Source organism: Seriola lalandi, unplaced genomic scaffold, assembly GCF_002814215.2.
Source record: "Seriola lalandi dorsalis isolate HSWRI2012SDOR001 ecotype SW California unplaced genomic scaffold, Sedor1 jcf7180002054408, whole genome shotgun sequence".
Lineage (NCBI taxonomy): Eukaryota > Metazoa > Chordata > Actinopteri > Carangiformes > Carangidae > Seriola > Seriola lalandi.
The window spans coordinates 1,773,756-1,799,193 of NW_019524961.1; the positions used below are offsets into that span (position 1 = coordinate 1,773,756).

The 25,438-nt window shown below is 38.4% G+C and overlaps 2 protein-coding genes across 2 annotated transcripts in view; one reads left to right on the forward strand and one right to left on the reverse strand.

The window, feature by feature from the left end:
• The window catches only part of LOC111657568 (transcriptional repressor scratch 1-like), a 44,827-nt gene extending 40,522 nt beyond the window's left edge, over positions 1 to 4,305 (forward strand). The window contains exon 4 of the mRNA XM_023409780.2: positions 289 to 4,305. Within this exon, the coding sequence (XP_023265548.1) occupies positions 289 to 1,064 (776 nt within the window). The 3' untranslated portion in view covers positions 1,065 to 4,305. The remainder of the gene's footprint in view (positions 1 to 288) is intronic.
• A 12,155-nt stretch (positions 4,306 to 16,460) lies between these two features.
• LOC111657602 (kelch-like protein 10) lies at positions 16,461 to 20,399 on the reverse strand. Its single transcript, XM_023409832.2, has 5 exons — positions 20,241 to 20,399; positions 18,739 to 19,222; positions 17,635 to 18,252; positions 17,357 to 17,506; positions 16,461 to 16,823 (listed from the first exon to the last, which is right to left on the reverse strand). Exons 1-5 carry the CDS (start codon positions 20,387 to 20,389, stop codon positions 16,461 to 16,463), a joined length of 1,764 nt encoding a protein of 587 aa, XP_023265600.1. The 5' UTR covers positions 20,390 to 20,399.
• Positions 20,400 to 25,438: the final 5,039 nt, after the last annotated feature.

Consider the following 25,438-nt stretch of genomic DNA (forward strand, 5'->3'; position numbering starts at 1 on the left):
CAGTATAATTTGAACTCTGAAATAGTGGCACAGTTGAAAAAGAGAAGATCTAGGTTTTAGGTTTTCTTTTCTCTTTTTTAGAGAGGCTTGTCAATATTTACACTCAAATGTCAAAGGAAGGAAAGAATGAATCCTTTCAAGGAGTGGATTGTCCCTTTCAGGTTTCTGTAGAACTTTTGTTGTACTCGTGTAGCATCTCTGTAAAGATTTTCAAACCAATCAGTTTCTAATTTCCAATCAATTCTCCTGCCAAGGCCAAATGATTAACCTCTTCCTCTGTCTCTTCAGGCTACGTCAGTGATTATCTGAGTCCAAATCCGTATGATGACGTGGTTGGAAGCGACTCATCTGTCATCTCCAAAGTACCCTCCCCAAGCCACTCGTCAATCATCTATGGCCACATCAATAATACCTACGATGGTATTCATGGTGACATCCATGGCGATTCGGACCAGCCAGACAGCCCGCGGTCCGAGGTCTCATCATCAGCTGGTGGATACATTAACGGGGATGCAGCCGTGAGCGAGGGCTACTCAGTGGATGCATTTTTCATCATGGACGGACGATCACGGAGGAAAACCACAGGAAACCCCAGAGGAACCACCCAGAGGCACACCTGCAGCGAGTGCGGTAAAACCTACGCCACGTCCTCCAACCTGAGCCGGCACAAGCAGACGCACAGGAGCATAGACAGCAAGATGGCCAAGAAGTGCCCCACGTGTGGGAAAGTGTACGTCTCCATGCCTGCGATGGCCATGCACCTGCTGACCCACGACCTCAAGCACAAGTGCGACGTGTGTGGCAAAGCATTCAGCCGGCCGTGGCTGCTGCAGGGCCACATGCGCTCGCACACAGGAGAGAAACCATTTGGATGCGCCCACTGTGGGAAAGCCTTTGCTGACCGGTCCAACCTACGCGCTCACATGCAGACGCACTCAGCCTTCAAACACTACAAGTGTAAACGCTGTAACAAGACGTTTGCACTCAAGAGTTACCTGAACAAACATTACGAGTCTGCATGCTTCAAGGGGGCTTTCTCCCCTCTGAGCTCACTGGGGGAATGATGGATTCACAAAGGACAGCTGGGGTTTATTTTATTTGTCTAGATCAGATTTTACTGGAACGCACTCCCTGCTCTTTCTGCTTTCCCCAACAAGATGACCTGTATGCCACAGCTCTACAAGGGAGGAGTGTTTTTTTCTGCAAGGATCATGAGGCAAATGACAAAAATAGATTGAAGACACGTCCGTTTTTATCAAGACCCTTCCATTCCTTCCTTTGTCTCCTATTTCCTTATCTGGAGTGAAAAGTTTTCGATGCCTGATTTAGTTTGCCACCTGCTTCGATAATTTACGTCCCCTTCGAAGGCTGTTTTGAGTATCTGTGAAGATAAATAAAGCACAGCACATCTAGCTCATCATTTTTGAAGATACCTAGATCTATTTATGTCCATATCTATCCTTGTCATTCTCTTTTTTTATTTTTTCAACCCATGACGAAACAACACTGAAGCACAATTCCTCCTCTATCTCTCTGTCTTTCTGTGACAGGCATATCACAGGAGTTTAAAGCATGAATCACATCTTTCATTTTCTTGCAAAGAGATTCAATGAACTTATATTTTATGCTTTTTTAAAAACAAACATTCAAAGTCTCAGGATACATCTGGTATCCTGCTTTTAGTGAAACTCACCTTGGACTGAACTTACAAGGGGATAAAGCATCAAAACAAAGAAAGCACATAGTATTTGTTCCCTGCAAGTAAGCAAAAATACTTAACATTTTTCATTTACACTTGTGAAATCCTACTGTATACAACTACACTGAACTGTGAAGAAAATACAATGTGCAAAAATGCCATAACATAGATATGGCAAAGTACATCAGTGTAGTGAGAAGATAATGGGTTTTTTTTGTGATTTTCTTTTTAAAACCAATGTCTAATCTGGACACAGACACTAATACTGTTTTTCTTTTCTCAAAGGTTAATTTTGTCATTTGTGCTTTACCTGACAGTAAACAGTGGAAACCAAGAGGGAATTAGGGATGAAAACTGGACTTCCAGTTAAGGATCAGATGGCTGAAATCTCCCACTGAGCCACCAGGGTGTTCCTTGACACAGTGTTTTCCTACAAACTAAATCTTCTGTTATCTATTTTTACTTGTCAATGTCAGCTGAGGATCCAGACATTAAAAATGTTCTGTTTTTCCTCAAAAGGTCAAACCTTTCTCAACTGTTGTAAAATAGAGTTTTTGTTGCCAGTGGACCACACAGTATTCAGCTTTGAGGTTTACGTCTTTTTTATGTGTCTATTTATTGCCTAATTTATTTATTTATTTTTATGCTTTTGTATTAATTTGCACTTTGTTATAGTTTTTTTTTGCCTTTGTTACGAATATGCCAAAGCATTTGACACTTTCTAATTACTGAATAACTTTTTACTTTTGTCCGCCACTTTAATTATAATAAAACTACTGCATGCAAAAAAATAATAATAGCCTAATAATGGAATCTATGCCAATTTTCTGAATCTTTGGGATATTTTGCCAAACCTCTTAGATAACAGGCAAATTAAGCAAATTTCTGTCTTGGGCAATATTTCATTCATATCCGATAGAGCAATAATGCATGATATTTTTTTGAAGAAACGTGAGTCATAACTGCTTGTAACATCTTGATTTTTTCAAGTACCACTATTCTATGTACTTATGAGAAATAAAATTTCAGGGAGTTAGTAAACCAAGTTAGTGTTAAATATGGAGGGTTGGGTTAAGAGCTCTACATTTACAAGAACTGTGACACTGTTGTGATTCATCAAAGCTTTCTCCAGTGACTCTTTGTTTAGAGAGAACAGTGAGTTTTCCAGTTTCCAAACCTCTGTTTCACTATGTAATATTATCCAAATCAATTTCCTCCTAGTTATATTTATATCTTGGCATCATTAGCTTGTTGACAATTATGTCTGTACAAGCATTAGGGGCTGTTGGGGCTTCCAGGGATTCACACAGATGGCATAACTCCTCTAGATGGAGGGCTCTGGGTTGGGTTGGGATGGGTCTTTTTGGTTTATGCACTGCCTGCCTCGTATTATTATTCTAAGATATTGTAGAAAGTAGAAGGTACTACTGTAGGCCTCTGGTGCTGAAACATGGATGAAAACAAAAACCCAGAACTAGAAAGTTTTGATACTTAATATGTTCTTGGTTTTATTTGCTGAACACAAGTGAAACAGCTTTACAACAGTTTTGAATGTGGGTCTCTTTGACCCTCAGTAGTCCTTGAAAGTCCTTGAGCAGGTCTTTGCTGGTCCCCTGTGAGTTTTTTATTGGCGATGAAGGAAACATTTCCTCCTATGAGTTGGTCAGAATCAGTGAGCAACCTTTTTTTCTGCTTGGATAAGAAATGGTTTTGCTCCTCAGCTATACATGAGAGATGAATTTACAAACTCCCTGCGAGGACTCTAGAGCCAACAATATCCATTAAACCTCCTGCACAATTTCAGTTGTTTTTCTTTCCATCATCTCTTGCTGTTGTCAGGTTGTTGTGGTGATCCCCAATGCAATTATAAGGATTGTTGAGAAAGAAGAGACATTTGGTCAATATTTCAGCACCAGAGTGCATTGACAAACACTTAGATTCTACTATGAACTACTGTAGCCTAATATAGCCACAAGCTAGTTTACCTATTCTTATATAAAAGCACTTCCTCTTACGAATTATATCTTACAACTTTTTTTTTCAAATATAGTAGCACAATGAAAGAGTTAGATTCAGGTAGACAATGCCTTGTATGTAGAAATAACAACCTTTTTCTCTTTTTTCTACTATGATGAATCAAAGGTAAAAACAACATCAAAAACAACAAAGATGTTGGTACAACACATGCTGTGTTGTTCGAGAGTAACACATTAAAATATAGGTAAAAATGACACATGGTGTAAATCGACAACTTCATTACACGCTGTGTCATTTTTTAATATACTTGTATGAGTATCTTCACCACACCTTTTATACAGTGAATGAAAACTCTTTTTGCGGCAAGAGGCCTTGTAAATAAGCACTGATGTGACTTTGGAGTCCGATTATTTCTACAGATCTGTATAGAGTGATGATGATGATGATGATGATGATGATGATGACGATGATGATAATGATGATGATGATGATTATGATGATTATGAATTTTTCTGGAGCTTCCTGCTTTGTTTTGAGTTCTTCCTCTGAGGATTTTTGGAACAATGTAAAGCACAAAGACAATACTGGGCATTTTGTTTCACTTCCTAAATAAAAACTAGTTTAAAGAAGCTGTGTGTTGAGGTTTTTTTCTGCTCTGAACACTTTGCAAGAAATATATAATAAATAAGCAGTGGTGGATCATAATTAATTATGCAATTTTAGTAGGAAACAAACAACCACTTGCCCATTTCTTATTGTTATAAATGATCACAGGTTCATCAAACCAGTCTTATTCGCCAAAGAAACATTGCACTATCAACTTCACTGGTCACCAGGTACATACTGTAGTTAGAGACCTTTACTTTCTTTTACACATCTGCAATAACTGACATGGTAACACGAAATCTTCTAAAGTAAGTAGTTGAAGTAAATCACAAAACCTCTTTAAATAACCCTACTATAACATAACAATCTTCTACAATAACCACCGTGACCAAAAACAAGACAAAAATCTTGAATTATGTAACCTGTCGGCACATGTAGCCTACACTGTGTGTGTATATGAAACACACGGATTACAAAATGGCTTTTTATGGCTGCAACCATAAAACACAAAGTGATTAAAGTTAATTTTCAATGTAATTAAGGGCACGCATGTTTGCCAAAGTGGTTTTAATCAGTTAGACTGTATAAAAGAAAAAAGAAAAGGAGTAAAGTAAGACACTGGAGACTGCAGTCATGCATGCTTTGTCTTGATTTGTTGTAATTTCTTTACACTCAACAGCTTGTATTCCCTGAGACAAAATTTGGCTAAGAGTCAACATTTTTAAATTACAGTATGAGAAACCAGGATAGTTTAGTGTGAGGCCCATTTTAAAAACAGTCTAAGCCTTCCTCTGTATTCCCTGTGTTTTCTGCTAACTGTTGCCTCACAGATTCCTTCTCTGTATTTTCTTATTCATATGAGTAAGTATTTCTGTAAGTTAATATGATTGTGTGTCTGTGTGCATATGGCTTGTGTGTATCTGTGTGACAAGAAGTTGGTGGAGGTAAAAATTTCTAAGCTTTTGTATCAGTATCATGTGCTGATTTAAAACTCCTGTTCAAACCCTGAGTTGGGTTTTCAGTCTGTGTTGCTGTAAACAAGACTAAATCTACAGCAATGCTAATGACACAGCGAGTTTGTACTTTTATGTTTGCCATGTTCACCATCTTAGTTTAGCATGATATCGTGCAAACTACTGCTACGGGATTCAGATTCTGTCGTTTATCAGATATTTATCTCTTAAACCATAATACACAACTTACTAATTGTAACCCATCCAATCTTTATCGGAAAACACCAACACATTAGCTTTAGCTACGGAGTAAATTTAGCATGACTAACCATCACATGCTCTCACCGGATTCCAATGATTCATATTGAAGTTGGTCTCTATAACACTGTTACTTAGATTACTATTGGCCACATGGAAGATCCCATTGACTGTAATTGGCTACCATCTGCCAGTACTTTACCTCTATAGACAAATGACCTTCTATTAAAAGGTGATTGATTTTCTCCTATTCCCACTAAAGATATTGATTTTCTTCTATTGCCTTTGGTCCACTAATGATACTAATTCTAACATTCACTGGACCTGAAAAAAAGTCTTCCTAGCTATAATGGCTACTGTCAGTGTGTGTATGTGTGTATGTGTGTGTATATGTGTGTGTGTGTGTGTGTGTGTGTGTGTGTGTGTGTGTGTGTGTGTGTGTGTATATATGTATATATGTATATATGTGCGTGTATGTGTGCGTGCGTGCCTACCTATACAGCATGGAGTCACAGTGCAGGACCACTGCATGCCGAGCCAACATGGTCAGCAGCAAAATGCAGTGGGGCCTAAAAGACCACAAAGTCTATTTGTCCTGTAAACATGTGGTATTATAGGACATGTAATGAAAGATTTTAACCAACGGAAATCTGAAATTATTGTAGGTGCTCTGCATTGTATTTTCTTAAAATGATGTCATCAGTTGTGTTAATTTATAAACATGTTAAATTCTGTGACCCCATGAAGAATGACTGCTATGACACAATAACTAATCAGGAACCTGATAAACAAACAAAATAACTGTATTTCCAAATAAAATGAACCTTATGTATATGTATAACATAGACATTAGAAAAAAGAAGAGAGATTGTGAAACACACAGAAAATGGGAAGAAAAGACAAACATAGTATATTGCCCCAAAGCATTTACATATGTTAATTCCTGTTTCCCAGCATGCCTGACCTTCTGGCCTTTAGCAGGTGATGGTTTAAATAGTTCATACACTGTCCCTACAGTATGTAGTTTTCACCTTAAATCATGCATAAAGCAGAAGGACTGTGGAAATCAAACCTACACAGCGAACACCATAACTGATCAGTCAGTCCAATATTTTAGCCCTAAAATAGAAAATCAACTCACTGAGAGAAGTTTTGACTATTAAACGAACACAAAACTCTATGATAAGCCTATTTAAGATGAAGTGTTGCCTCATTATTTTAATGGAAAATATGTTTTCCTTCGCTTTTATGAGTCAATAAAACATCCCAAAGGCAATCTTTGATTTTACTATCACTGACCACAATGTGCCTTCATACATGTGTGATCCCCTGTGGTTAAACACTGGAAGCTCACCACACAATGAAATGGGTTTCAGATGCTCCCAGGTTATTTGTCTCATATTTATTCATGTCTGATATCACATGCTGAGGTGTAAAGGAGTCGCTTAGTAAATACTACTAAACTGTTTTCCCAATTACTGGCTGCATTATGTTCAGAGGCAACATTTATTTATTTTTTTATCTATTTATTGAATGAACAAAGTGCTACACTCATTAATGGTAGTGGAGTCTCCACTGGGAGATAAGTGTCACACCTGAGACTGAACTTCGCGTCCACGGTCCCATCTGTGCTGAGGTTAAGGCAACAAAACCATTGTGGTTAAGGTTGGGAAAGATTGTGGTTTTTGCTGGATTTAAATAAACACCATTTGTCTGAACTCACGCTGTCTGTATTAAACTAGACCATGATCTTTCCCTGACTTTAACTAAGTGCTGTGAGAGTCTAAACATAATCATAAAACAAATTTAATAATGCTTTAGTCACTATTGCACTGCAAGAGCTGATATTTCAGCTGAAAAAAAGGTTCAGTATAAACATATTTGCGATTTGTGAATCAACAACATATCCTTTTTATGGTATTAGAAAACATAACTTGGTCCTAATGTATTTGCTGTTGCAAATTAATTGTAGAAAAACATAATTTCTTTCACAGCTCACTCGAGTAGCCATGTTGTTTGTACTTTGGAAACTGAGTTTTATACTATATTTATTAACATGTGTATGTTTGTTTAATTAGGAGCGGAAACGTTACCATATACATTTTTGCTTACTACATTTTCAGTAATCCCATCACCATCTGTGATGTCAGGCTTACAGAGGTTTGGAGAAAATCTAGTCCAAAAATTCGGCTATTGAGATGCTGTAAAAACCTTGACAGAGTCAGTCGTTCTTTGCTGAGTTTGAGTGTAGAGATAAAAATGAGAGGGTGGGAAATACTTTAAAATGGCACCTCATGTTCTTTAGCTGAGCTGGTTGCAATTGGTGCAGGCATTACCACGTGTGTGCCATGTTCCAGCCCTGACGTGTTTACCTTTCTGAAAAAAAAAAACTGTATATACATTTTATAAAAAATATGGATATTTATGCCTGATGATATCACAGCTTCATTTTAATAGGGCCTTCGAGGCCAAGTGACTTTCAGTGTCAGTGTGTTTATGTGTGTGTGCAAATATATGAATATGTATAAAAGCTCTGAGTGTAATATCACGGTTCACCAATCTGATAGGAACATATAGAAAGCTTCTTACACACACACACACAACTACAAACACACACGTACACACACATGCACATGAGCATCTATATGCAAACACCTGCAGCCCATAGGTTGTATGTACATGAGCAAAGACCCACTTGTAAACTCCATTATATTTACAAGCACACACATCGAATCACGTTGATGCAAGGCAGTGACATTCACACATGCAGCAAACACACTTTGGTGGTGGTGTGGTGTTTGTTAAAAAGCACACGCATACAAACACGCATTCATAAACACACTTACAGTGCATGCTCCTGGAGGACTGTGCTGCAACTACATAGTATCAATTACCACAGCAAAAACTGTTTTAGTAATAAGCCAAAATATTCCTCTGTTAAGTGAAAACTCACACAGGCTGCATGATGAAAAACTGCATTGACTGGTGTTACTTCTGCTTTATTTAATATGCTGTATAATTTAGCAAGTACCTTCTACTAAGATCAGTGAGTAAGGTTTTTTTTTTTAATTTTTATGGGTCTGTATAATTTCAAAATGATTTCTTGGGATGGTTCCTGGAAAGAACTATGTAGCATGGTACAAAATATTTGTTTTGATAAATGAAAGTAAATATTAATTCATTATTCATTGATTTTTGGAAACTTTATTTCTAATATATACTAAATTCTATGGAAGCCTGTAGGCAAATTTGCTTAATAACTGAAGTCAAATGGTGGTCTCAGATCTTTGCCTCTCTTTTCAGTTCCACATTAAGTTCCTTCCAGGACACTTCGAAGATTGTGTCATGATTTTGCCCATTACTAACTGCAAAGAATGAAAACAATGATGATAACCAGTGACATGACCCACTGATGAATGGGTAAAACACTGTGTGGTGAAGTAACCGCACAGGAAGAGAGACGACAGTGAGAGAACAGAGGGTGAGAGACGACAGACAGAGGAAGAGACAGAGATAATGAGACAGAGATGGAGAAAAGATGGTGGAAGTCAGAGAGGCAGTGAGGAGGAAAGAAGTGTCAGGAGGCGCTGAAGAAACTCAACCTGAGCTCTAAATGGCTCCTTAACAAGAGGCTGAGACAGCAAAATGAAATTATATACACACATACACACACAGTCACATTCACTTACACACGCACACACACGCATGCACGCATGCACGCATGCACGCACACACACACACACACACAGACACACACACAGGCATGCACAGGAACTGCCAAGCTTTCATACTTTATTGTTTTGTACAGGTAAACAAACATGAATATTAACTTGCATGATGCATATTGTGGCACATACTTCTACGTTGCATGCTCTCCTTGTCAACATGTATTAATGTAATTGCTACTAATATGTTGCATGCAAACAGGGACATCCCTAATTGTGCATGATGCTCACATATTTGTATTTAACACACTCACACACATAAAAACACACACACTGTTTTGTATGTATGGTCTAAAGGAGTTGATATGTAATGCACACACACACACACACACACACACACACACACACACACACACACACACACACACGCGCGCACACGCACGCCAATATATATGCACGTATACCCCCCTCAAACACACGTTTAGCCTCACACATGGTGATAGGTCTTTTAAAGGGGTGTTTCACAGCTCATCGCATTTCAATTAGTAGGTAAGACACACACACACACACACACACACACACACACACACACACACACACAGATCTTGACAGTCTGTCCGCTGGGTGAAGAAGATTCATTTGGATTCTCATCTCCTCTCTTTCCTCTTCCCTTCTGTATGTGCCCTTTCTTCTCACTCTCCCTCTTTCTTTACTTATCTCCCCGCTGTATATTCACTTTGCTCTCTCTCTCTCTCTCTCTCTCTCTCTGTCTCTCTCTCTGTCTTTCTCTCCATATCAATGTGAGTGACAGTGGTTTGACCTCCTGTGCTGTCAGGGGAGGCTGTTGCACAGACAGCCTGGATAGAGGAGTCTGTCCCTGGGTACAGGTCTGCTGAGGGCTGGAGGGAGAGGACATCCAGCAACAACCGTGCACATGGTGTACATACAATACTAACAACACAGTGCATCCTTGTCAGCAAGATCATTTGCCTCAGAAGTTGCATAATATTAATTTATTATGAAATTTTGTTATTTCAACTTGTATCTTATTTTTGTAGCAATCATTTCTGTCAGTTATGATAACATTGTACCCACTAAAGTCATTGCTGAGATGTGGGAGCATGGGAACATTGTTACACTGAAGTGCAGGCAAGTTAAGTGAAGTGAAGTCTATTTTATTTATATAGCCCAAAATCACAGTCTGAGACAGCTTCACAGTTCACTTCACCTCACTTTAATGGCCACATGACAAGAGTTGGTGGAGTTTGTTTTTAGTAAAGCATGGGAAGAAAATGCTCCGTGCACAGTGCTGCAGCACAACATATAAACAGAATATCACATCACACAGTAGAGACTGAGCATGAATGAGGAAAATTGGGCAAGCTTCAACAAGGTTCCTCCTCCATAACAGAGACATACAATAGACAATAGTCTAAACTATTTTATTTTGAGGTAAAATAGAAACATCCCAAAATCAAAAATGTTAGCAATCATCCTTCATTCTGCAGAAAAAAGGTGTGTTATATAGTGAATACTGTAAGTTGAACCAGAAGGCCAGTTTGTATTCTCCATGGATGTTTTAAGAGAGCTGGATACATGTCAAGTCAGCCCTGCTTCCAAAGTTTCCAACTAAAAATCAAAGATCTATCAAAGATAGATCAGTCGTTCATCTTTTAGTCATGAATTTTTAAACCATGAAGTTTTGATATTAGCAAGATTTTCCTGAAGCCTATAAAACCTAGATGTTTATGTATGTGATGTCATCTTAATGTGAAGCCTATGGGACGAGCCAACAGGTGCACATGTGAGGTGGGCTGCCCAACACAAGCAAACTAGAAACAGAAACAGCAATTATCATTGGAATGAACGGGCGTTGATTTATCGTAAAATAAATCCACAGTAGGGACAGTTGGGTAAATGTTTTTGCACTGACGGTTTGTTTAACACCTGTCTGATTATCCGATTGCTCGTCTTACCTTGTCTTACCGATGTCACCATGTTCCCAGATCTCAGCATATGATATTATTAACACAGGAATCTGTGATCCAAACTATAAAAACATGACCCAAGTTACAATAAATCACATTTACCCTTTAAACTTAACTCATCTCTACTCTGCTGCTGTCTGCGATGTTCTTCCTCACTCTGCAGCTTGACTTTACTGGGTAACGCATCAGTAGTCATCTCAGATCGGTCTGTAATATTTCACTGTGCACTTGGGGGAAAAACCTCATCCTCCTACGTAACTGTTGGACGGTGAACAGGCCAAGAACTCTGAGCTAAAGCAGAGCGGTGTTGTCGGTCTGATTTCATATGACTGACATGCAGGTAAGAGGAAACAGACAGAGGTCACACAGAGGTCAAGAGGGAGTGTAGGAGCTGTCCTACGGAGTGTGTGTGTGTGAAAGAGATGGAGACAGAGGATAGATTGGGTATAAATTGAATCCTTTCCAATTGGGAAGCTGTTGTCTGTTCATCACCTCTAAAATACACACACACCTGCCTCACACACACTGTGAGGGTGAGACAGGCGTTAAGCATTATTCCACCCTCGACTCAGTACGCATACACATACCATTAACCCTTGTGTTCGCTCTCTTCCAAACCCTTCTTCTCTTTTTCTTCATCCTCCAAATTATTTACTGATATTGCTTTGGCAGATACTATATGCAGCTGGGGTGGACAACCAATGTGACTATTTACATCTGGGTTTTAGGCTCTCCTGGACCACTTCAATGAGTCACATGGGAGAAGTTCTGGAAGAAAAGCTTTCAAACACATGGTTAACATTGTGAAAAGGTCTATTTCAATCCAAACTATGTATATATATACATACAAAAGTATGTATATATATACTTTTCCTAAATCTAACCAAGCAGTTTTTTCTATCTAAACCTAACCAAACTGCAACTGAATAGAATAATAATTATGATACTAAAAACAAGAACTTTTAATACTATCTCACCTGAATAGGCGCCTGATCTGATAGTGGCAGACACCACTCAGTGTATGGTGCTAGTATGACGCGTTGCAAAATTATGCACGGTCCTGTGAAACGTTTTTTAACGATATAAAAAAGATGGTGTTTTAAGAGCCACTTGGCGTTCCATATGGGTGTAAATAGCTGAATAGCTGCCATGAGACTATTTACACCCGGGTGCAATATTTTTTTTTCTCCTCAAATGCGACCAACAGTGTGCCACAGCTTATACAGTGGTACATTTCAGGCTGCAGAATATTTGTCTCATTATGTTACAACAAACACACTGTTATATTCCACAAAAATGTATGTTGCTGTGGCTCATTGCATTTCTAGGGATTTCCAGGCAGATGTATCATGTGAAACTCTGCTCTGTTGCTTCTCACACCCACACAGATTTATTGTTTTTTTTCTGTGAGATGAAAAAAGAAAACACCATTTATGGCTGATGATGTTTTTTTTTTTTTCCTGTAATCTCTCTCTTTCTCTAATGTGTCTTTTATTGCACCAGTACAGAACAAAGCCCTCAGGCACTGTATACACACACACACACACACACACACACACATTCATATATAACCCCTCTTCTACCTCGCACATACACACATACAGGCCACATGCTGAAACATAACATAGTAGGTTTGGCTTAATATTATTATCAGATCGCACAATATTTAAGATACACAAACATGCCGGCGCATTTACACATGCTCACATGCACACACTGTACATATACACACACAGGCTCTACACTTATGATGTCATGATCTAACTGTGTCAGCGAAGCACAAATTCTGTGTCGTTTGTCAGTTCACTGACAGTCGCTCACACAGAACAATAACTGGTTGTGTGTTTTTCACTGGTTTTATGAGCGACAATCTGTATTTTAGTGTTAGCCCTCGGCTACAGAGCAGGCAGACAGATGAAGGAGAAACAGAGACAGAAAGTAGAGGAGACAGAGAAACCAGACATTGCAAATAAGGGAAGAGAAAATGGCTGTATGTGTGTGTGTGTGTGTATGTGTGTGTGTGTGTGTGTGTGTGTGTGTGTGTGTGTACCCTGTTGCCAGTGCTATTAAAGTTGTATTGCAAAGGGCTTTTAGAACATCGACCATCAGCCAAGCAACTTTAGCTAATAATTTTTTAAAAACCTCTGTGCTTTGTGCATGTCAGGGTTCCTTCCAAATGTGTGTGTGTGTGTGTGTGTGTGTGTGTGTGTGTGTGTGTGTGTGTGTGTGTGTGTGTGTGTGTGTGTGTGTGTGTGTGTGTGTGTGTGTGTGTGTGTGTGTGTGTGTGTTTGTAGTCGGTGTAATAGTTGGGATTGTCATCCTGTATTTGTATACAACCTCTCATCACATCTTCTAGAGACACACGCATGCATGAGCCTATTTCAGATGTACTGCAGTGTGCAAATGCTCTGCTAATTTTATATTTATATATATATATATATATATACAATTCTGAATGAAAGCAGTCGCACAGGCAGTTCAGTCAGAGACACTTCTGTTAAGGAACTGAACATTTTTGGCAAATTTATACAGCTTTATACAGTTCTACAGATTTTGCAGAAAGGACTCTGCCCATTGGGGGAATTCGTAAAGAATCCACTGAGAGGACTAATGTCCCTTAATAAACATACATGGCTATTATCTTTCTTGCATTAATCAACCACACCAAAAATATAGCACATAAGAAGGAGGTTCAGGTGGAGGAGGGAGCTGCAGCAGAGAACTGTATTTATATGAGCAGGGCACATCAACAGAGTAATAGTGAGAAGTACGAGGTTATAACAGCTCCATGAACATCTTTAAATGTTACAAGCTGCAAATTAGCAAGGGACTGTTAAGCATGAATGAAACAGCTGTTGCCAATCAGATATTACAAGTGCGACTTTGTTGCTCTGCCTCAGCTGATGCTCTGCTTTATTTTTATGCCATGACTACTGTCATTCCTCAACTTTAAACAAGTGTTTTTGTTTGCCTAACCATAACCATATGGTTATGGGCATCTTAACCACAGTTTAGTTGCTATGATCACTATACTTCCCTAACCTGCCTGGTCATTCTCAGACACTGTAGAAAGCAGTAAAAAAACATTGCCATTGAACATAATCTGGGGTTTTGTAGATTCATCCAATATTGATGTTCTTGTCTGGCCAGAGGGTTGTTCACATATGACAATGTGAAACATAGAAAGTGGGCAAAGCATTTCTGCAAGCCACTCGGGTTATAGACTTTATTAGAAACATTTACACACCTGCCTATTCATACATTTATCCAATCAGCCAATCATGCGGAGCTGACAGAAATGCTACAGTAACTCAGATAACCACTCGTTACAACTGTGGTGAGCAGAAAAGCGTCGGAATGAACAACACGTCGAAACTAGAAGTGGATGGGCTACAGCAGCAGAAGACCACGTCAGGTTCCACTCCTGAGGGCTGGAAGAACATGGCCTGGTCTGATGAATCAGGATTTCTGCTGAGATACGCAGAGAGAAACTTTGCTATAAGTCTTAAGCCATTATTTTAACAAAGAAAAAAAACCCTAGGTTTGAACGTGTTACAGAAAAGAACACCAGCACTAACACAAAACGCACAAAGTTATTAACCTGAAAGAAGAATTAAGACCTCAGTTCTGGGAAGAAGAAGGAGATGGTAAACAAGATGCATAGCGAAGGAGAGAGAGGTGACCTGTTGATGCAGTACGTACTATATGTCCTTCCACATCATATTTTTTCGGCACTTTTCCTTAAAAAAGACAGAGCATTAAACCCTGATAAGAATTTTGAAGTCTGTCTCCGGTGTCCTTCTAAGCCTTGTCAGGGTGGATACTGCTAAGTCACGACAAGACGACAATGACCACAATAGCTGCACCGCTCTCCCTTCATGTGTTGTGTGACGGTTGCAGTCATAAATACAGTCTATTTCTTGCCGCAAATGCTACACTCATGTACAAACTCACAAAGTCTGAAGGTCAGTCATTCAGCAGAAATATATGTGTAATACTCAAGACAAAGTGAGAGGAAATAAAATGTTTTAAAATGTTTTTAGAGGCATAAAATCTGAGTCAAAATTACGTGGCCGGTTATGCTTCGAATGAATGAAAATGAACATTGCTTATTCCCCATCAATGATTTTAACAACAAACGTATTGACATACTATATATTCAAATGCAGATGTATTCATACACACAATTGCAAGCTCTCCACTTTTTTTCCCCTCAAGGTGACTCTGCCCAACAACGAGCAACCAATGCTTTTTCTTTGAGATAAAGAGGAAGACAAAAGAGAGAGTAGAGAGGAGGGAAAGAGAGGAAGAGAGAGATTAAGAGAGACGGAGAGAGAGAGAGAGAGAGAGAGAGAGAGAGAGAGAGAGAGAGAGAGAGGAGGGAGTGCATGCGGCAAAACAGAGGACAGACTGAAGTCATTCAAGCTTTTCTTCCCCCTGAATAATCCCAGTTTTGTCCAAATTTAGTTGGAGGAGATTGTGGAACATCCAGTCCTTGACATCAGCCAGAAAGTCATGTAACAGCACCAACTTATATTGAGACTGAATCCCTCTGACATTATTCCTGTACATGCTTCTCTCTGCAGGTCTCTTTCTCTCTTTTTCACTCTATTCTCTTTTCCTATTTCTTTTACTCCTGCGCTCTGATTTTGTCTCTCCGTGTCAGTCAATAAATGTGTTTCCATCCACCTGTCTTCATGCACATTTTCAATTTGTGCATGAAAAACCTGAATGGGTACATGGAAGACTTGCGCATTCAGTCGCATTTTCTTCCGATCAGATTTTCTGTTTGGGTTAAATTTGGGAAACAATTGGATGGATTCAATATTATGTATATGTCCCAACCAGGATTGTCTGGGAGGGGAACAATTGGCCCTTCTTCCTCCACCAAAGGGGGACAATGAAAGCGGGGCATCCAGTGACTGCTACAAAGTAATATTAATAGATATTAGACATTTTAGACATAACAATAACAACTTTAGAAATAACATAAATTTTAAAATCAAGGTGATTTAAATTTTAATGTGATGCATTTAAAATGCAACCGTTACTATCCAATAGCATCAGCTGTTTGTCAACGCTCCACTGCCATGTAGCTACAACAGATGGGGTTGGAAAATAACATGCACCGGCAGGTTGCAGGACTTTCTGTCTTTATTCTGTTATTGTCACGGTGGTCCCCTCTGGATCAAACCCTGTGTCTGCATACTTATAAAACCTCAAAATTACAAGTTCTTAAACTGAAACATTATAAAAATCACTGTAGTTAAAAACAATTTGATGCAAAAAGAAGTTTATTTCATATTTCAAGGTGTTAGACAGAGTCTCCTGACTCCACCTCCTCATCCTCTGAAAGGAAAAACGGCAGGGCGTCACGAGGGAAAGCATACTCGGCCATGTTGGGGAGTCCGGACACCACGCAGCAGCTGAGGGCGCTGCGGAAGATCTCCATTTCACAGGCTGCAGTCCACTCATCTGTCGTAGCATCATAGTATTCAACTTTAAAGCTGGTGTTGGAGCCATTGAAGCCGCCGACAGCAAAGAGCCGGTCATCGATCACTTCGAGGCCAAAGTTGCTGCGAGGGGTCAGCATGGGGGACACTGTTTGCCAAGTGTTGGTTTGGGGGTTGTAGGCCTCAGCACTCTGCAGACGAGAGTTGCCATCAAAGCCACCAACCTGTGGGAGGAAAAGTAGAGTATTGGGTCAAGTGTTTAAATGGAGACAGAGAAGCAACGATAGCTGAAGCAAGTAACCATCACTGCTAACCACTCCTGGTCAAGAAACCACATTTGGCAGCAGAGAAAACTTATAAAGAGCCCTTCTAAACTCAAATTGTGAACACAGTTAATGTTATGTCTGCTAAACATCAGCACAATAGCATGCTAATATTTAGCAAATATAAGATCAGTGCACACATGTTAGTCTTTAGCTCCAAACACTGCACTGTACTTAAGTACGGCCTTACAAAGCTGCTAGAATGGCTGGAGAATGTTGTGGAATAAATCTGGTCACTGATATAGTCTTTCTGTACATTTGTTTTCTTCAAGTACATAGAACAGTGACATCACTAATCAACTAAATTAAAAGATCAAGGTCACACCTACCACCAAGTCAGTCTAACCGGCCTAAAACAGCTGCTGACCAAATCCTTTCACTTAACACAGTTTGTGTGATACGTGATTGCATGCAGTGTTCATTCATGTACTTACTGCGTAGACATGGTCTGCATATGCAATAATTCCAATTCCACTGCGCCTGCTGTTCATGGGGGTGATCAATGTCCACTGGTTGGTTTCTGGATTATAATATTCAGCTGTGTGCAGGCATTCATTCCCATTGAAACCACCACAAATGTAAACCTGAAGAGAAAAGGAGGACAATAAGTTAGGTAGCACATTTCTTGGTGTCAACTGGTTACTGTGTTCCCTGTATCAACACAAATGATTCCAAATATTTCTACACCATTAGAAGATAACTAATGACCAACCTTGTTATGGAGCGTTGTGCAGCTGGCGTCGCTCCTCTGCTCGTTCATGGCTGCGATAAGACTCCACTGGTTGCTCTCAGGCCTGTAGCGCTCTGCAGTGCTGAGTCGATTATGTCCATCATAGCCTCCCAAGGCATAGATGCACCCGTTGAGCACTGTTACGCTCACGTAACAGCGGCGGGAGTACATGGGTGCCACCTCATGCCAGGTGTGTGTGCTCAGGTCAAACCTGCGCACGCTGTTGAAATGCTCCACCCTGTCAAAGCCACCGACACAGTAGACATACCCACTGAGGAAAGCAGTGCCATGATAGGCACGGGGACGCTCCAGATTGTTTGTCACGTTGATCCAGCGGTCAGCGTTGATATCGTATGCCTCAATGCCATTAGTTGGATCGCCGCCGCTCCAGCCACCAATGGCCAACAGGATGGCATTGGGCAGACGAGGACGGGCAATAGGGCCACAGAGACCAGATACCGTGGGCCTGTTTGTGATGATGTGATACAAGGTTTGGATGGCATTGTGGGTTACTTGCAGGCACTCGGTGCTGTTCCTCACGAGTTCATTGGACAACACATGGATCCTGATGTACTCTGCACTTGTCAGGGCCAGCCGAACCTACACAGGCACAAGAGGACAGAATCTACCTGACTGAAACTCAACTCAACTACTGATGTTCGGCATGTTGACATTTTATGAATATTTTTTACCCATTTATTGTGCTACTAAAGTCTGCCAAAGCTTTATAGGACAAGTCTGGTGTTTATTTCAGTATTTCTGTTATTGTAAACAAATCCCATGAATAGACCAAAAACAACAATGTGATAGTCCATCTTTCAAAACTTTGTCCCACTGATACTTTGATTGAACACAAACTAGATAATTTCCTAAAACAAATGGGCACTGTAGTGTTTAGCAAATGTTACTCAAACAGGACTAAATGGTAATGGGGACTATTTTTGAAGGCAACAGTGCATAATGTTTTTTTTTCCTTGGCCCTTCCCAAATGAACCAAGGTACAGGTGTTGAAGCAATATGCCAAAGCAGTCAGGATGTCACCAAAATGTAAATATTGACTAAATGTAGTGACAGAAAGTTATTGACCATAGAAAAAAGCACAGCGATGTGTCCTTCTCGTTCTTCAGGTATGTGGGCGATCCAGCGAATGATGGCTTCATACACAGTGCTCTCCTTTCTCACATTGAGATCATCTCTACCAAGGATTCCAGTGAGATCTTTCACAGAGAGCTGCAGGAACTCTTCACAGGGAACAACCTCCTCAAAGTGTTCAGTGATGTAGCTGTAGGCCTTGTGCTGCAGCCCAGGACTGATGCAGATAAATGTAAACTGCCAGATGCCGATGCAGTTCTCTGGGCAGAGCTGCTCACTGATGAAGTCAGAGCAGGTTTGCACGACGTCCATTACATTGAGCAGGTCGGCTGCTAGCATCAGGCTCTGTGCGTTGTCCTCCGTCACACAAACAGAGCTGGTGTATGCGAAGTCAATGATGAGTTTCATCATTTCAGGTGAGAGACCGGGTATGTAAAAGACCTTGCTGTCCGTGGTCGACCAGCGAGTGAAGAGAGCTCTGAGGGTCAGAATGGAGGCACAGCAGAAGAGTGAAAATAAATATTCAACATTTTCACACTGACGACAACAAAATAAACTCCTTTCAGCGACACAAGCTACAAAATGAAAAGGAAAATTCTAGCAAAAAAACAGCAGTGAAAATGACTGTGATAGAGCGTTTCCCAGTGTACACAGAGCTTTAAAGCTAATGAACCCTGCCCACTGCAGGCTCCTAGGGCACAAATATTGTAATAGTCTGGGTACATTTATGGTGTTCAATCAATTGAATAATGGATTTTCTCCTTTATATGTAAAATATAGCATTGTTTTTCTGCCTGTATGTTAGTAGTCTAGAGTTGATCTCTCTGGAAACGTTTCACCACCATTCACGATTTAGTTCAGGTTTTTTCAGCTCCTCCGTTTCCTTTGTTTATTCAATTGTTGGACAATAGTGTAAATTAACAAATAAGCTATTTTAAGTGTGCATAATAACTTTTTTAGCAGATTTCTAAGCACCACATACTACAACTACATACTACAATCTGCTTAATATTACTGTAGTATGGGACTGATGACACCCATATACAGTCAAAGTTCATTTCCATGTGACTAATTTTAAAAAGCAACATTAAGAAACTTCACAAATCTAACTTCAATATGAAAAGCAATCTTCGCTCAGACTACAACACCCCCAAATGTCACATTGTAGAAGTTGTACCCACCTAAATGGCAGTTCATCTAAATCAATATCTGCAACTACTGACTGTGTAGAGACAGACAGGGAACCTTCACCTTCGGTAAACATTTGAAACAGTCCTTTGTGAATTATTTAATTTTTTTTGTCTATCAGGTATTTCATATCTTCTCTTGAGACGAACGTGATTTATCAGAAATGCTCTACGAATCAATGTAACCCTGTAGAGATTGAGTTGTTTCTCAGACTCAGATCATTAACAGAAACAAAACAAACTGTTTTTCTGCTTATTTAAGGGATATACATTCATCTGCTTCCCTCTGAGATCAGATAATCAACTCACCGGAAGTAAGTGCTGCAGTTACATAGGATGATCTTGTGGATTGGAAATTCGACATCCTCAACTCTGATGACTCCATCACAAAATGTTCTCTGCAGACGGAGCTCATTATACACTGAGCTTGACTGTGAAGACACGCCTTGGTTACTCATCTTGATTTTTTTTTTTTTAAACCTGAGAACCTTTTCTCAGTTTTGTGGTTGTTGGTTTGGAGTCTCACCACGTTTGTTCAGTGAACAGGGAATTGTGAACACTAACACGTCACTGTGGGATTCTAGAACTGAATCTTATTACATCACAATGGCAAATGGACTGACATCAGGCACTATTTGAACCTATTATAATTATATTCTTATTATAATTTTGTCTTTGTGTAATTTACATCAGTCTAACAGTAGGTAATAATATAAACTGAAGAATTCCACATACAGTTATATGCAAAGGTTTGGGCATGTTACGTATTTTGTTGATTTTTGAAGAGATGAGATGACAAATACAACTACCACAGCAAACAGATATTAAAAATTAGCCTTTCTACAAACATTACTGCACTATTACTTTTTACTTCATCAAGTCATTTTAACAACTGTACTTCTATTTCAAAAAGTCACATAAAAAAATCATTATAAATATGTTGATTTTTATTTATTTATTGGAAGCATTCATTCAGTTCTGTTCTTAAACACACCTCAAGAAGTGTAATAAATAATATGAACATTATGAATATTATGAGTTTGTCTGAAGCTATATGGGTGGTTTTCTCTCCATCTAGCTCCTTATATAATATATAATAAGTGTGAAAGTCATATGGGGTCATGTAAAATTCAGATATTGTAGCCCCAATATCATCATATAAATAGGGATATTGGAGTCAAATCACTGCCTATCAGGTTGTTTACTAGTCAATTGGGTGTTTACTAAATCACAAATTTAATTTTCAGCAAGAACAGAACCTTGAATAAATTGATATCCACCCAACTCATCAGTAAGATAATTTATTACCTGAAACGTTAGGAATTAAGCACATTGTCCATTAGCATTAAACACAAACTAAAGTTGAGCACATTGTTAACATTAAGATATGAAATACCAACCTTCATCCATTTACATAAATAAACAACTCACACATAAATACACAAACACATACACATAGATTCTCCTAAACACATGTACATGCAAAGTTACAAAATGTGACCACACATGTATAAGCATCCATGCAGGAAGGCATTCATGTACACACTGACACACACAGTCAAACACACATTTATTGCCCAAAAATCCACACTCAGTCTGTGTTATTAAACCACTGCCTCCCTCAAGGGCAAACACAGCAGGTAGCCTGAGATCTAATTAGCTAGTTAGCCTTTGGTTGACTGAGTAAAGACTCCATCCAAAAGAAATCTGAGCTCAGTTCATGACATTTTACTCTGATAAAGAGGAAATGTGTGCAGCAGTGAACAGTAGGAGAGAGCACTGTGTTGATGAATGGCTCATAAATACAGCAGCTTCTGATTAAACAGTATCTGAGGAGGTGTTCACAACAAAAGAGGCAGCGGAAAAGAATGACTGTAATCAAACAGATTTCATCAAACTACTTGAACTTATTTACTGAGGTCATTGTGCTTGTTTTCAAATCACTAGCCCGCTAATCTGTCTCGAAGGCAAAACAGCTCAGGAGTGATATGTCAAAACATTCAGACACATGGCGTGAGCAGAATATCTAAAAGGGAAATAAGTTTTTCTCTGCCCCAAAACCAAAAACCGTGGCTATAAAAAACTGTGCAGTGCATATAGAGTCGGTCATCAGTTCCAATAACGGAAAGATGCTTCAACATGTGCTGAGATTCATGACTTTCAAAAACTCAATTTACAAATTTGGAAATATAATATTCTCAGTGTACTGAATCCACTTGAATTTTTAATCGCTGAAAGATGGATGATAGAGAAACTAGTGTATGTCTGGCTCATTTCAACTATTGACCACTATATTAATGCTATACAAAGATGCTATGGACACTCTAAGCATTTTAGCTAATAAACACCAGCATGATAGCATTGGCACCTTGTGTATGTTGCCATTGTAGCATGAGAATTTAACTTAAAGCATAGCTGTGCAAAAATACACCCTAACAGACCCACAAGCAGAGCTTTATTTTTATTCACTTTAAGCTATTTAAGTCTGGACCAAATATTTTAGTTGATTTATAAACTGATAGATTGATAGTGCCATCATTAGAGCCATGCCGCTAACAGGGCCAGAAATAAAGATTCAGAAAATGGCTATGATTGAGCAAAGTTTAATACCACATCTTTGGAGAGAGAAGAGTCACTATAGTCTTGGAAAAAGAGATTGCATGGTTGTATGTGTGGTTGTGGGGGAGGGGTCAGAAGAGTGCTGGGAAAGATAGCATTAAGAAAAGTAACATGAAATGAAAACTGGAGGACAGACAAACAGTTGATTGAAAAAAATCTAAATATAATAGTAATCAGTTCAAGGAGTTGAAGAGCTGTTGTTGGCTGGGCCGCCAACGGGAAAACTGAAGCAGATTTTGGCCAGACAACATACTGGAAGTGAGGAGCAGATTTGTTCAGGCTGCAAACTGGGAACCAGGATAAGGTGTCGTCTAGACTGCCGACTGAGGATCAAGAGCAGGAGTTTGCCAGGACATCAATGGAAGGTCTGAAGCTGGTGTCGACCAGACCACCGAATGGAAATGAGGACCTGATGATGGCAGGACTGCTGATGCATGAGGAATCAAGATCAGGACTAGGTGGACTGGGAATTGCGGACTGAAGGCTAGTAGTTCCAAAAACTAGTTGAGTGGGAGGTTGACGTTATTATATGCTACTATACTGTGACGTTTTTTAACGTTTTAATGCCTTACTATACTATGACGTTTTTATGCCTTACTATAGTATGACGATTTATTCATTACTATACTATGATGTTTTTTGATGTTTTTATGCCTTACTATACTATAACGTTTTATGCCTTACTATACTATGATTTTTTATGCCTTATTATAGTATGACATTTTTTGACGTTTTTATGCCTTACTGTACTATGACGTTTTTTGACGTTTTTATGCCTTGCTATACTATGACATTTTTATGCCTTACTATAGTATGACGATTTATTCATTACTATACTATGATGTTTTTTGGATGTTTTTATGCCTTACTATACTATGACGTTTTTATGCCCTACTATACTATAACGTTTTATGCCTTACTATACTATGACATTTTTTGACGTTTTTATGCCTTACTGTACTATGACGTTTTTTGACGTTTTTATGCCTTGCTATACTATGACGTTTTATTCCTTACTATACTATGACGTTTTTATGCCTTACTATACTAGAACGTTTTATGCCTTAATATACTATGATTTTTTATGCCTTATTATAGTATGACATTTTTTGACGTTTTGATACCTTACTATATTATGACGTTTTTTGACGTTTTTATGCCTTGCTATACTATGACGTTTTTATGCCTTACTATACTAGAACGTTTTATGCCTTAATATACTATGATTTTTTATGCCTTATTATAGTATGACATTTTTTGACGTTTTGATACCTTACTATATTATGACGTTTTTTGACGTTTTTATGCCTTACTGTACTAGAACGTTTTATGCCTTAATATACTATGATTTTTTATGCCTTACTTAATTATAACGTTTTATGACGTTTTTATGCCTTACTATACTATGATGTTTTATGACGTTTTTATGCCTTACTATACTATGATGTTTTACGACGTTTTTATGCCTTACTATACTATGACGTTTTATGACGTTTTTATGCCTTACTATACTATGACGTTTTTTGACGTTTTTATGCCTTACTATACTATGATGTTTTTATGCCTTACTATACTATAAAGTTTTATGCCTTACTATACTATGATTTTTTATGACGTTTTCATGCCCTACTATACTATGACATTTTTATGCCTTACTATAGTATGACGTTTTTTGACATTTTTATGCCTTACTATACTATGACGTATGCCTTACTATACTATGACGTTTTATGCCTTACTATACTATGACGTTTTTATGCCTTACTATACTATGACGTTTTATGCCTTACTATACTATGACATTTTATGCCTTACTATAGTATAACGTTTTTATGCCTTATTATATTATGACATTTTTTGACGTTTTAATACCTTAATGTATTATGACGTTTTTTTGACGTTTTTATGCCTTACTATACTATGACGTTTTTATGCCTTACAATACTATGACGTTTTATGCCTTACTATAATATGATTTGATGTTTTTTAACATTTTTATGCCTGACTATAATATGACATTTTGTTGACGTTTTATGCCTTACTATAGTATGACGTTTTATGAAATTTTTATGCCTTACTATACTATAACGTTTTATGCCTTACTATACTATAACTTTTTATGCCTTACTATACTATGACGTTTTATGGCGTTTTTATGCCTTACTATACTATGACGTTTTATGCCTTACTATACTATGATGTTTTTATGCCTTACTATACTATGACGTTTTATGCCTTACTATACTATGATGTTTTATGACGTTTTATGCCTTACTATACTATGACGATTTATTCCTTACTATAGTATGATATTTTTTGACGTTTTATGCCTTACTATACTATTACATTTTATGACGTTTTATGCCTTACTATAGTATGATGTTTTTTGACATTATTATACTATGACTTTTTTTGACGTTTTTATGCCTTACTATACTATGACGTTTTATGACGTTTTTATGCCTTACTATACTATAACGTTTTATGCCTTACTATACTATGACGTTTTTTGACGTTTTTATGCCTTACTATACTATGACGTTTTATGCCTTACTATACTGTGATGTTTTTATGCCTTACAATCCTATGACGATTTATTCCTTGATATAATATGACATTTTATGCCTTACTATAGTATAACGTTTTTATGCCTTATTATATTATGACATTTTTTGACGTTTTAATACCTTAATGTATTATGACGTTTTTTGACGTTGTTATGCCTTACTATACTATGACGTTTTTATGCCTTACTATACTATGACGTTTTTATGCCTTACAATACTATGACGTTTTATGCCTTACTATAATATGATTTGATGTTTTTTAACATTTTTATGCCTGACTATAATATGACATTTTGTTGACGTTTTATGCCTTACTATAGT